Source organism: Dermacentor andersoni, chromosome 4 (genome assembly GCF_023375885.2).
Source record: "Dermacentor andersoni chromosome 4, qqDerAnde1_hic_scaffold, whole genome shotgun sequence".
Taxonomy (NCBI): Eukaryota; Metazoa; Arthropoda; class Arachnida; order Ixodida; family Ixodidae; genus Dermacentor; species Dermacentor andersoni.
In genome coordinates this window covers 151142126-151154694 of record NC_092817.1, presented here as the reverse complement: position 1 = coordinate 151154694, position 12569 = coordinate 151142126, and the positions used below count along the sequence as shown (strand labels likewise).

At 46.9% G+C, this 12569-nt stretch overlaps 1 protein-coding gene across 3 annotated transcripts in view; it reads left to right on the top strand.

The window, feature by feature from the left end:
- The window catches only part of LOC126537929 (uncharacterized), a 60958-nt gene that overhangs the window by 21281 nt on the left and 27108 nt on the right, over positions 1–12569 (top strand). For all 3 annotated transcript variants that reach the window (XM_055074549.2, XM_055074548.2, XM_055074547.2), the window contains exons 3-5: positions 1233–1428; positions 2550–2702; positions 11482–11591. In XM_055074549.2, the coding sequence (XP_054930524.2) occupies positions 1233–1428; positions 2550–2702; positions 11482–11591 (459 nt within the window). The remainder of the gene's footprint in view (positions 1–1232; positions 1429–2549; positions 2703–11481; positions 11592–12569) is intronic.

Sequence of the window (12569 nt, the reverse complement as noted above, 5' to 3'; positions counted from 1 at the left end):
CCGATAGCAAGCCGGCAGCTGACACTTGCCACTCCACTTGTGGCAATTGCCCTTTGTGCTACCACACTGAACAAAATAGCAACAATTTCCTCGAGATACATCCTTCGCAAGTTTGGACTGACCCGGATAGCGCTCGATTCCTAACCGACCAGATCCTGTAGCCGTTTATCTTGATCGGTGATTTTAATGCGCACAACTCGCTTTGAGGAGATTTTCAGTGCGACGCGGGGGGCCGCATGATAGAGCAGCTCCTCTAGAGCTAGGGTACATGCTTATTGAATAAAAAAGCCGACATTTTGTAGCCTAACACACAATAGTTACCCTTCTAGAGACCTAGCCATCTGCTCAGCCTCACTTCTACCTGCCTGGAAAGGTATCCAAACAAAAGCCTATATGGTGGTGACCCAGACTCAAATGTACCAAACCTTATTTTCAAGGCCACTAATTTACTTTGTTTAGGAAACCCCATGAGAAATGTGATGTCAATAGCATTTTTGAAGTATGTGTACTCTTTGCGCTATTGTACATTTTTGGAACAATCGCTCGATCACGCCGGATTTTCTGCTTCATTGGACATATAATCCTTCCGCATTAAAAAAAAAAATGTCGCAGTTTTGCCGGAAAGGCGAAGCATCGATTGCGATTGCAAATTAGCAGACAGCCAAACGAAGTAAGGATAGCGCTTTTATCGGCCGTATCAACTTGTAAACATTTACAAGTGGTTCAAAACCCACCGCAGGTATTTGTACTCAGGTCAAAAGTTTAGCGCTAGCACCAGACAAAGAAAGGAGAGAACGAACCACGCGCGCCTACTATTACCTGAAGGCATCGACTGAACTTGCTCAGTTCACTTTCCTTAGTAATTGAATCTATACTGTCACTCGCTGAAGTGACGAAGGCGGAAAGGAGCGTCCTTGCAAAAACTGACGTCCGTAGCAATGGGCCTATTCAGATAACTCCTAGCCTCAGAGTGCTGAGGTTAGGAGTAGAGGGATTGCGTTCGCATTTAAGATAGCGAAGGCGTGTTATCGTCTCCCCTGACACAGCCAAGGCCAATATCAAGCTGCTAAGAATTCTGAATGGTGTGTCGGGAGCCGCATTCGGAGTGCCACCGCACTAGTTCAACACAGGGCGAACTTTTGGTTTCGTCATTACGACGGCAACTGACAATCGGTTGCCTTGAAGCGTGCCATTCAGTATGCCTGAATTTTCTTCCTGAAATTTCTATGCAGCACAACGTATAGGACTAACCTTGGTCAGTACAACAAACATTTGAGGTCTTCAGTGAGTCTAACATTCGAGGGATATACCGATGCGTACGTGGAATACTGGTACGAAAATGTGAAACAGTCTGGCTACGACCTTAGCAGCAGAGACATGAAGGGTTTCCATGTTGTCCAGTACGAAGTCAACCAAAACGGCCTGCAGGTGAATGCAATTTTCTCATTGTTCCTTTAGTCTCAGCACTTCCAGAAATTCTCATTTTGGCACGTACAACCGGAGTAAGTGATGAACCGAGAGTTGTATACGTCGTTAACATAGATTTGCATGAATTTCGGAACAACAGCTTGTAGGAATTCTGCCTTCCCTGTGGTAGCACTTAGCTGCGGTAATACTTAGCCAATGCTTGTCTTAAGATTAGTGTTACTCAAACACAATTCCAGTAATCCCCGGCTTTCACTTTTGCAAAAGTGAATAACTAAAACATTAAGTAGTTAATTTGTTTTTATTTGATACATGAACGCAGCAATTTGTCAACCAAGTAATGTCCGCCACTTACAGAAAGGTACCTATAATTACGTAACAGTGCTATCTGTAGTACGAGATATTCCAACATAACGGCAGCACCAATCTCACGATGACTGTCGAGGTTAATGTGATTGGCAATCAGGCAATGTAGCGATAAATCGTATGGCTGAAGGCGCCTTTATTCACAACCTGTAGTGGCGGAAGTAGGCTAAGAATCTTGTTCACTTTAATTTACGCGTGCGAAAAGGCGCCACCAGAGTTCACAGCGTTTACACCATCAGAAGCTACAAGGAAAGCTTCACAAGATACGGCCTCCCAACCAAAGACAGCATTGTAAAATTTGGGTTCAGTATACACGAGTTAGAATGAGCTACGCCGCAATTTGCATGAGCGTCGACGTAATTCTTAAACGTTTTATTCATTATCAGCTAGAATAGCGAGTGTTCGCACTTTTGAACGCAGACTGAAAAGTGAACGCAGACTGAAAAAATGTCTGCAGTATACAAAGAATGCGGATCGTGTTAACACGTTCTCTAATAAAAGCGTGCAGTATTAGCATACTATGGCTGTGACAGTTATATTTAATATTCTCGTGCCAGAGAAAGTCACCAGGGCTTCTCAGCTACATGAGAGCAATACACCATGCACGCATTTGAGTAATTCATTGATTACTTGTCTTTAATCTTCTATACATTATTTTGTTTTCCCAGCGAGCAACCTGATAACGAACAATAATGCTTACGTTTTCTTTTCCACGCGGTATCTTATAATGTGCTATTGTGCCACTACGAATCTGTCAGGTGATCGTCGACGGTGAGTCGGTTATTCCTCCAGGCACCATCACAGGTGTGGACGAGTACACGGTTTATTACACCAACAGTATCTTGGACTTCGCCCCGTTCGCGTTCTTCGAGGCGCACTACACCATGGACGACGTGGCAGCCATTATCAATGTATGCTCTCACTTTCTCCAAATTATATCGCATACGTTTATTGCAACAACAATTGAAGGGCGGCTCGAGCCACGTTTGTGTCGTCGTCGTGATGTCCCGATATCAGCCGCTCATGCGCCGCTCGCGCATTAGATTAGACGGTTTTGATCAGTTTGTTGGAACGGAACGAAAAGAAAAACGAGAAACGAAACAAAACAATATTTTAGACCGGAACGAAAACGTAAGCGAAAGATTATTTATTATTTTGTTTTGGAGTGAAACCGAAATACTTCTGATAAGTTTTCGACTCAAGGGGAAATCGACAATCCGAAACAACCGACGTGAGGCAATGTGGGAATTACCGCATATCTCAGGAGTGCGCATAAGCGCGTATCTCAGGCAGGGATAGTGTTAGCGATAGCCGGGGCGAGCGCCCCACTAATCTAAGTCTGCCGCTCGGTGCACCAGCAGATCGGCATCGTGGCAAAACCCCGGGTTTGAGCACTGAAGAGCTTGTCGTTTCGTTTCCTACTGGTCCAACGCTTTGTTACCAAGTTTTATCCTTCGTTTATGTCCGTTTAAGTTCGTTTTATCGGAACAGCGCTCTCGCATTTCATCCAGTGTAAATCTTGTTTCTGATATCATGTTCAGTGCCTTGAGTGAAGACAGTGAGCATGATCTCAGAATTAATAATCGACTTATTGAAAAAAATAAGTATTATGTTTTTATCGTTAATTTTGTATGCGAGGCAAAGCCACTATGAACCCTTACGGATGTTTTTCTTTTTTTCGTTCTTGAGCAGAACCGGAACGGAACATTTTGAATGGAACGAAAGATCAACCACAACGAAAAACATTTCATTCGGGCATCTTGGTTTTGAGAGATGCGGCTTGCGTTTGCAAAAAAAGAATGACAAAATGAATTGGACACGCCGTCAACGTTCTGCTTAATGGCCATGGGGCTGGAGTCAGGCTTTCGTTCTGCCTTTCACTGCTGGCAATACGCTTGCGCGCAACCATGCTATAAACACACTGGCTTCCTTGCTGTGCTGCTGTGCGTAGACACTGTCCTGGGCGGATCGTAGAGTAAACGTCAAGCCAACGGCATCAAAACCTTTTAACGGGGCACTGATTGACGCCGACGGTTTCCCGTCTGTCTCATCTCTTGCAACATTGAGATGCGATGCCTGCGACACCGCTGTTGGCATTGGTGTATAATAACGGCAGCGTTGTGAGGCACCTAGTATACATTCAAACATCCTCGCATTTACGTCAATAAATCTCCCTGAAACAGCAATCGCTTAATATATTGTGTGAAGAGGGCGACTGCACCTTACCATCGCTCGGCGATGCTTCTGTTCAAAATACGGACATGGTTCTCGGGCTTGTTGCAGCAAAGCTACCTGTGCCAAATTTGACCGACCCGAGCAGCGTAGATAACTGGTAAATTAAAACCTTTGCGCAAACTGTGATGGAAATTATCGTGGATATACTCGCTCATGTCCAGTCTGGAAGGCCGAGAAAAACTAGTGACCATAATGTGAACAAGAACATAACATTTCCTGAGGCACGCAAATGGGTGTCTCAACTCTCCCACTTTTCAAAGGCTTCTGTCACCGACGTGGTGCCTCCGTCAGCCTCTCCAGTAGTGACTGACAAGGCACCTCCTGCGCCCAAGAGCGGACGGCAATGGCTACCCATTAGCAACAGTCCCCGTGTGACCAAAAAAAGACTTCCTCCGCAGCATCTAGGCCCACAGACGAGGTCATGGGCACGAGTGCGGCTATATCCGTAGCCTAGTTCTGGTCTATACCATAGAGCGTCGCAGCTCTCTGATACTTTCAAAACCAATGAAGCCCACATTCATGAGGACAATGGTGAAAAATTAAACTTGGGGCAGGACTTTCATTTCCTTTCTTTTTCTTTTATAAGTATCCATGACTAATAGTTGTTTAATTTCCTGGAATCGCAGAGAACTGAGAAATAGTATAGCTAACCTAGAGGAAATAATTATCGAAAACAGGCCGTCTGCCTTGTGCCTGCGAGATACTTTTATCAACTCCCGTACAGAAAACCTTTTGCCCCAATTTGTGGTGCACAAAGAAGGATAGAGATTATGTGTGAGTGTAACTCAGCAGATGGATGGGCAAATATTCCGCGTGGACTCGTTGTGTCGAAAGAAGTGCATAATAATTTGTCTCTAGAAGCCTTCATTGCTAGAGTGACTATGGTGGGATGGCTAGTCACTGTGTGTTCCCTGTACAATCCTCCTGATTATCGCTTGCGTAGCGCCGAGCTTGAAGATCTGTTTGGTGACTTGCTTACGCATTATGTCACAGTTCATGCTTTTGAGGGGCCCCTCACGAGGTCTGGCTATTTTGAGCTCACAAGCGCAGAGCGTACAATGCGCTCTAACGATCGTGTTTGCAAAGAATTACATTGCTACGCGCCGCGGGAAGGCCTGAAATTTCAATCCGAACGCCGTTTCCCTCTTCATTCGCGGCTAATCCGCCCGGAGATTGACGGTGACGTAACCGGGCTCCTCCGCCTACGTAATCGGTTCCGCAGTGTGACGTAGCTCGTGGTGACACGTGACTTGGAGAATTATTGAAGGCAACATCTGTTATTTGTGTGATGTGTTGCTTGAATTGAGGAATTGAGGCTTAGAGAAATAATAAAACACACAAACGGAACGTCCGCGTGTTTTTTGTTTGACTTCGCACACAAGCAAGAGCGATGTACTTCAGTTTTGCCTGTTCGTTCCCACGGTAGTTCAGCCACGTGTGCAGGTATCGAAACTATGCTGTCTTTTGCCGTGTTCCAGCGCGTGATCAGGCTCTGCGATCCGCTTGTTCTGCCTCAGTACGCGTGTAGCACTGAATTATACCGCTAGTCTCGTTTCCTTGTGCACAGCGCGCAAAATCGTGGGCTGCGCGAACAAGACAACAGCTCGCACGCGGCGCGGTCAGCGGAAATGCGTAGCGCAGGAAAAAAAAAGCGAGGAGAAAAAAACTTAAGGCGGGGCCTGTGACGCTTGCATCAAGCGATCCTCGAGGTCTGGTATTGGAGAACGCAGGGAAGGAATTTCGCTTGCGAAGCCTAAACGGGGCGAGTGCAGAGAGCGTCTTGCTTGGCAGTGGAGCCCGCCTGCTGACCTCATTGGTTCCCGGCACTGAAATATTTCTATATCGGCTATTAATGACCCGATTTGAAATATTTTTGCGGAAGAACGCTCCCTAGAGGACACGTAACAACTTCCAGCGTATAAACAAATTTGCTATGGGTCCTGGTGAGGGCCCTTTAAGGCACACCACCCTCTCTGTGGTTGCTCTCATGAATGGCGGGGTAGTGCAATTCAATATATATTGATTTCTTGCGCCGCCTGTATGCTGAACAAAAAACTTGACGGACAATTACAGCATCATTATCATCAGCCTGGTTACGCCCACTGCAGCGCAAAGGCCTCTCCCATAATTCTCCAACTACCCCGGTCATGCACTAATTGTGTCGATATTGTCCCTGCAAACTTCTTAATCTCATCCACCTACCTAACCTTCTGCCGCCCCCTGATACGCTTCCCTTCCCTTGGAATCCAGTCCGTAACCCTTAATGACCATCGGTTATCTTCCCTCCTCATTACATGTCCTGCCCATGCCCATTTCTTTTTCTTGATTTCAACCAAGATGTCATTAACTTGAGTTTGTTGCCTCACCCAGTCTGCTCTTTTCTTTTCCCTTAACGCTACACCTATCATTCTTCTTTCCATAGCTCGTTGCGTCGTCCTCAATTTAAGTAGAACCTTTTTCGTAAGCCTCCAGGTTTCTGCCCCGTACGTGAGTACTGGTAAGACACAGCTGTTATACACTTTTCTCTTGAGGTATAATGGCAACCTGCTGTTCGTGATCCGAGAATGCCTGCCAAACGCACCCCAACCCATTCTTATTCTTCTGATTATTTCACTCTCATGATCCGGATCAGCAGTCACTGCCTGTCCTAAGTAGATGTATTCCCTTACCACTTCCAGGGCCTCGCTACCTATCGTGAACTGCTGTTCTCTTGCGAGGCTGTTAAACATTAATTTAGTTTTCTGCAGATTAATTTTTAGACCCACTCTACTGCTTTGCCTCTCCAGGTCAGTGAGCATGCATTGCAATTGGTCTCCTGAGTTACTAAGCAAGGCAATATCATCAGCGAATCGCAAGTTACTAAGGTATTCTCCTTAGTTCCCTTATCCTTATTCTCCTCTTATCCCCAATTCTTCCCAATCCAGGTCTCTGAATACCTCCTGTAAACACGCTGTGAACAGCATTGGAGAGATCGTATCTCCCTGGCTGATGCCTTTCTTTATTGGGATTTTGTTGCTTTCTTTATGGAGGATTACGGTGGCTGTGGAGCCGCTATATATATCTTTCAGTATTTTTATATACGGCTCGTCTACACCCGGATTCCGTAATGCCTGCATGAATTCTGAGGTTTCGACAGAATCTAACGCTTTCTCGTAATCAATGAAAGCTATATATAAGGGTTGGTTATATTCCGCACATTTCTCTATTACCTGATTGATAGTGTGAATATGGTCTATTGTTGAGTAGCCTTTTCGGAATCCTGCCTGGTCCTTTGCTTGGCAGAAGTCTAAGGTGTTCCTGATTCTATTGGCGATTACCTTAGTAAATATTTTGTAGACAACGGACAGTAATCTGATCGGTCTATAATTTTTCAAGTCCGTGGCGTTCCCTTTCTTGTGGATTAGGATTATGTTAGCGTTCTTCCAAGATTCCGGTACGCTCGAGGTCATGAGGCATTGCGTATACAGGGTGGCCAGTTTTTCTAGAACAATCTGCCCACCATCCTTCAACAAATCTGCTGTTACCTTATCCTCCCCAGCTCCCTTCCCCCTTTGCATAGCTCCCAAGGCTTTCTACTTCTTCCGGCGTTACCTGTGGGATTTATAATTCCTCTAGGCTATTCTCTCTTCCATTATTGTCGTGGGTGCCACTGGTACTGCATAAATCTCTATAGAACTCCTCAGCCACTTGAACTGCCTCATCCATATTAGTAATGATATTGCCGGATTTGTTTCTTAACGCATACATCTGATTCTTGCCAATTCCTAGTTTCTTCTTCACTGCTTTTAGGCTTCCTCCGTTCCTGAGAGCATGTTTGATTCTATCCATATTATACTTCCTTATGTCAGCTGTCTTACGCTTGTTGATTAACTTCGAAAGTTCTGCCAGTTCTATTCTCCAGATGTGTTCGCTCCAGATGTGCACATACAAATGTACTTTCTGGACCTTCGGTCGAAGTACACGTGCCTGGAGTTTTACAGAGATGCAACAAACTCACAAGCCAGCGTCTGTTACGAAGCTGTCAGCCCACCGTTTTCGGAATTCGACCTTCTACACCGTGAAACCAGCATCTTCACGGCAGAAACTTATGCAATAATGTCGGGCGCTAAACATATTAAGAACGCAAAGCTCATTATATTCACATATACCATAATTTTTTTCAAAGCTTTACAATCTCTACAAAAACATCAAAATCCTCTATTCAACGACATCTGTTCGCTGATCTGCAATACGTATGCATCTAACCAACATACTGAATTATGTTGGGTGCCTGGTCACACTTGTACAGAAGGGAACACACTTGCAGATGTGAATGGCAGCTTTCGTAATAAGGAAACCTAGCAATCCGCAAATACCCGTTCCTGCCAGAGACGAAGCCATTCTTACGCAGAAAACTGAGGAGTGTTGCATCTGGGTCGCAAGCCCCAAGGGTATAGCGTTGGCCTGGCGGCCTGGGGCAGAACTGGAAGCATCCGAAGGTCCCGGCAAAGCATGAGTCGACTGCTAACAGAACAACTTGTTTATTCTAGCATCGCAAAAGAGCCGGCAGTCAGGTCGACCGAAGTGGAGAGACGGGAGAGCACGTTACGAGACGGAAGAAATCGGAGCCTCTTCGGCGTCCGGGGGCAGCTGCTTTTATACTCTCGGAGTCGAGGGCAAGAAGGAACGGCTTGGGATGAGGCCACATGACCGCGATGTTCGGGCACGTTGAGACTAGAAGGTGACGCATCCGCCGGGCCGGCGCCGGTCAGACCTCCTCGCTTCACAGTTGGGGGAGCTCCTCTCCCCGGCTGCCGCGCTTTGACAAGCGTTGGCACCAACATGCACACACACACACGCGCGCACACGAAGACACGTGGCATTGAAACATGCGTGGACGCGCTTCGCGGGGAGGCGTTGCGGCAGCGCTGAACGGGCCAAAATGTCCGCCGCTTTGAACGAAGCCCCGGCGTCCGTTGCATCCGCGCCGGCTATACCGCGCGTCGTAGGCGAAACGTAACAGGAGCTATTGGCAACACTTGTACTTTGCGCATACATTGAATAAACTCAATGTAATTAAGCCACTTTTAGGGAATTCGCCATCATTAACAAAGCCACGACGATCTGACATCCCCTTTTGCCGCCTCAGAATAGGGCACACCTATGGCACCCATTCATCCTTTTTGGGTGGCGCTGTGGTAGATGTGGCGAGAGGCTGACCGTACTCCGCGTCTTGCTGGATTCCCGGGAAGCAGAAGCAGAACGAAAAAAACCCTTTCCTCTGGCATCTGGCAGCTATATGATATACCTTATATTCGAGATTATTTCTTGGCCCAGAACCTTATTTTGGGACCAAAGCAGTACATAAGTTTTTAAATGACGTTGTTCTACGTGTTATCAGCCCGAGAGACTCGTAGCCATGCTTCTATAGAGATAGCATTGCTGCGAGCGTATTGTTCTGTAGAGCACATGCCGCCAGTTCTTCTTGCTAAAGGGTCGCAGTGAGGAAATAACGCATTTTTTTATCTTCTCACTTCCCGCTATATTTTTACGTTGACCGCCCGGATCAATCGTCTCCGACATTATTTTAATGCGTATTATTTTTCGTAGCTTACAGCGAATATTTTAGCCCTCTGTACAACCAGCTTGCATCTGACACTTGCCATTCACCGCTTCATCGACCTCCGCATACCATTTCTTCGCGCTCTTTGGCCATCCTTGGCCCTTGTGCTAAAAACCAACATGCATCATAATCATGATTTGTGAGCATGCATGTAACTTGAGGCATTTAACTCTACTCATCAAACAATCAATCAGTCAAATCAATCAAATTCCACCTGAACTACCATTACAGTGTCAAGTTCTAATAACAAGGCCCGAACTGACACAGTGTTAATTCCGGACGCCTTGTCCCACTGGCGAACATACCCGCCGGGGTTGCTCAGTGGCTATGGTGTTGGGCTGCTGAGCGCGAGGTCGCGGGATTGAATCCCGGCCACGGCGGCCGCATTTCGATGGGGGCGAAATGCGAAAACACCCGTGTACTTAGATTTAGGTGCACGTTAAAGAACCCTAGGTGGTCGAAATTTTCGGAGTCCTCCACTACGGCGTGCCTCATAATCAGGAAGTGGTTTTGGCACGTAAAACCCCATAATTACATTAATTACATTACTGGCGAGCATGACCCAACAAATGCAGTTCCTTCGAATCGGACACGCCTAGATTTTCATCTGCCGTTATCTGGCCAGCATGCAAAAATGGACGCCCGTCCAAAAATTTTATCACTTACTACGGGAGTGCAGCGCATTCGCTGACCAGCGCTTTAAGTAGCGGGTCGGGCTTGGCGGTCGACCTTGAGGATTGAATGCGACTGCAAATAAATGCAAGGGACGCCCACAGCCGCTCTACGCATTCGCCCGCCAAGGAGGCGTCATATGCCTTCTTCATAAAAGCTGTAGATGACCACTTCGGGATCGGACCATGATCCCACGGTTCCCTCCTTTCATTTGCTCCCGTAGTCATCTCTTCCCACTCGAGCCATAGCGCTAGCTTTGCGTTAACGAACGCTTCATAAATTATTCATTAAATTCAAATGTAGTAATCCCAAAAGAAGCTATGATAAACACAGACAAAAGAATGAAAACGCAACTTGCCACCTGCGGGAGTTGAACTCATTGGAAGATGACTTCCTGGCTTCGCTGTTCACTTCATGCCCCTGTGAATAAGCGAAAAAATATGCTAGCTTCCCCCGAAGGGCGAATTATTGACAGAGATAGCAAGGTTTGCCGTGGCGCTTGAACTCCTCGGACGGCGTTCTAAGGATACGCGGTCCCCACATGTTAACACAACGCCCTGCCAGCAGTCAGTCGTCTCACAACGCTGGCACGATTAGGACCTCCCCCCCCCCATTTGCAATGGAGGCCTCGCATCTCGATGGGGCACGCGAAGAGACCGACAGCAAGCCGTCGGCGTTAGTCACCACCCAATCTTAGATAACGTTAGTACGACGTCTCCTGACCTTTCTTCTCAGATCAGTGCGCACACACAGCAGCTCAGCAGGAACTCTGCTGTGCTTACAGTATGTCGCGTACAATGCTGATGCCAGCAGCAGTGGAGGACAATATGCTCGACTCACTCTTCCACCAAGCCGATGGAGCTGGTTCGCCACGAAACCGACGTTGCTTCGTCGTCTTTGCAGCCATGCGCACTCCCTGCCTCTGTACTGCCTCTGTAGCGGAATAGCATGGTGACGCCGACGCCGACGGCGGCACTATCGGCTATGGCCCGAACACGGCTCGAGCCTCCGTATAGTTGCTGTTATAGTACAAATTGAGCTTATGGTTTCTTTCTTTTGTCGTTTGGTTTGTCGATGTTCGCGAAAGAAATTTAAATTGCACTATTGTAATACCGTCACTGAGTGAGTGGCTTTTAATATAAAAGCTCATCGTTATGCACATACTTTCTCCTTCTCAACAGATTCCTGCCTATTACAACAGCGATAAAGACTTCTTTTTTCATCACGACAACGTAGACATCTCCGTCGGTGGCTACGCGCTGTGGAATGGAACGTGGTCACCGGGACAGGAGTGAGTACCCAACGTAAAGGATATTATACAAGGGGCGGGTCAGTCGTATACCAGCGCAGCGAGCATAGAAGAATTCTTCGCCTGTTTCAATTCACCTTTGGTCCCACGAATGCCCGAGGGACGTAGAACAGTGAGCACGCAGTAATAATCAGAAAGAGAGCGCGCTCAAAAGAACGTCAGCTTCCTTTGACAAAAATATCTGTGGAATGCGTTAACTACCATGTCCATAAAAATTCTGGGCATTCAAATCTAAACTACCAGTAGTTTTAATAAACTACTTGTACCTACCCTAATAGTTAGTAAATATATTGGCCTCATGAAATGCATTATTCAAGTTTTCAAGAAGCATCTCAGCTAACATTTGCTGTTTATTAAAAAATATATAAAAGCAATACCACGGCTAAAACATTTCTCTTGCGTGGGGACTTCTGCACATTCCGGACGCTGCCATTATCCTTTTGTGATTTTAAAAGCATTGACACTTGTCCATCGCCGTACATGCGAAGCCTTCCATACAAGTCTAGCAATGCTGAAGTGCTCAAGCATGCAAGCTGCATCTGTTTCCCAGCGACACGCGTTCTTTTCTCGGTTGCTTCTTAAAGGGGCCCTGGACCACTTTTTACCAAAGTGGGGAAAGACATTTGAAGTGAAGATACGCTATTTCAAAACCACTTTGCCGCAAAAAGTACTTCAATGCGTTCAGCAGAAGCGGAGCTATCGGCAATCAAACACGGCCTCAGCTGTGCTCCCCTTCCTCATCCAATGCCTTGCACTGCGAAGGCTACGGCGGAGACGTCACCGGGGCGCGCAGTTCAAGTTTCCGATTTGGTGCCTATGCCGCGCTGAACGTAAGCCAAACGCGGCTGTCCTCGGAGAGCCGCAGTGCGCTTAGCCACTGGACTCGTGGCGGCACCTCGCGGCGGCCGCGGTGTAGCCGAGCGCAGCGACCAATAGCAGCCGCGTATTGGAGTGTGCTTT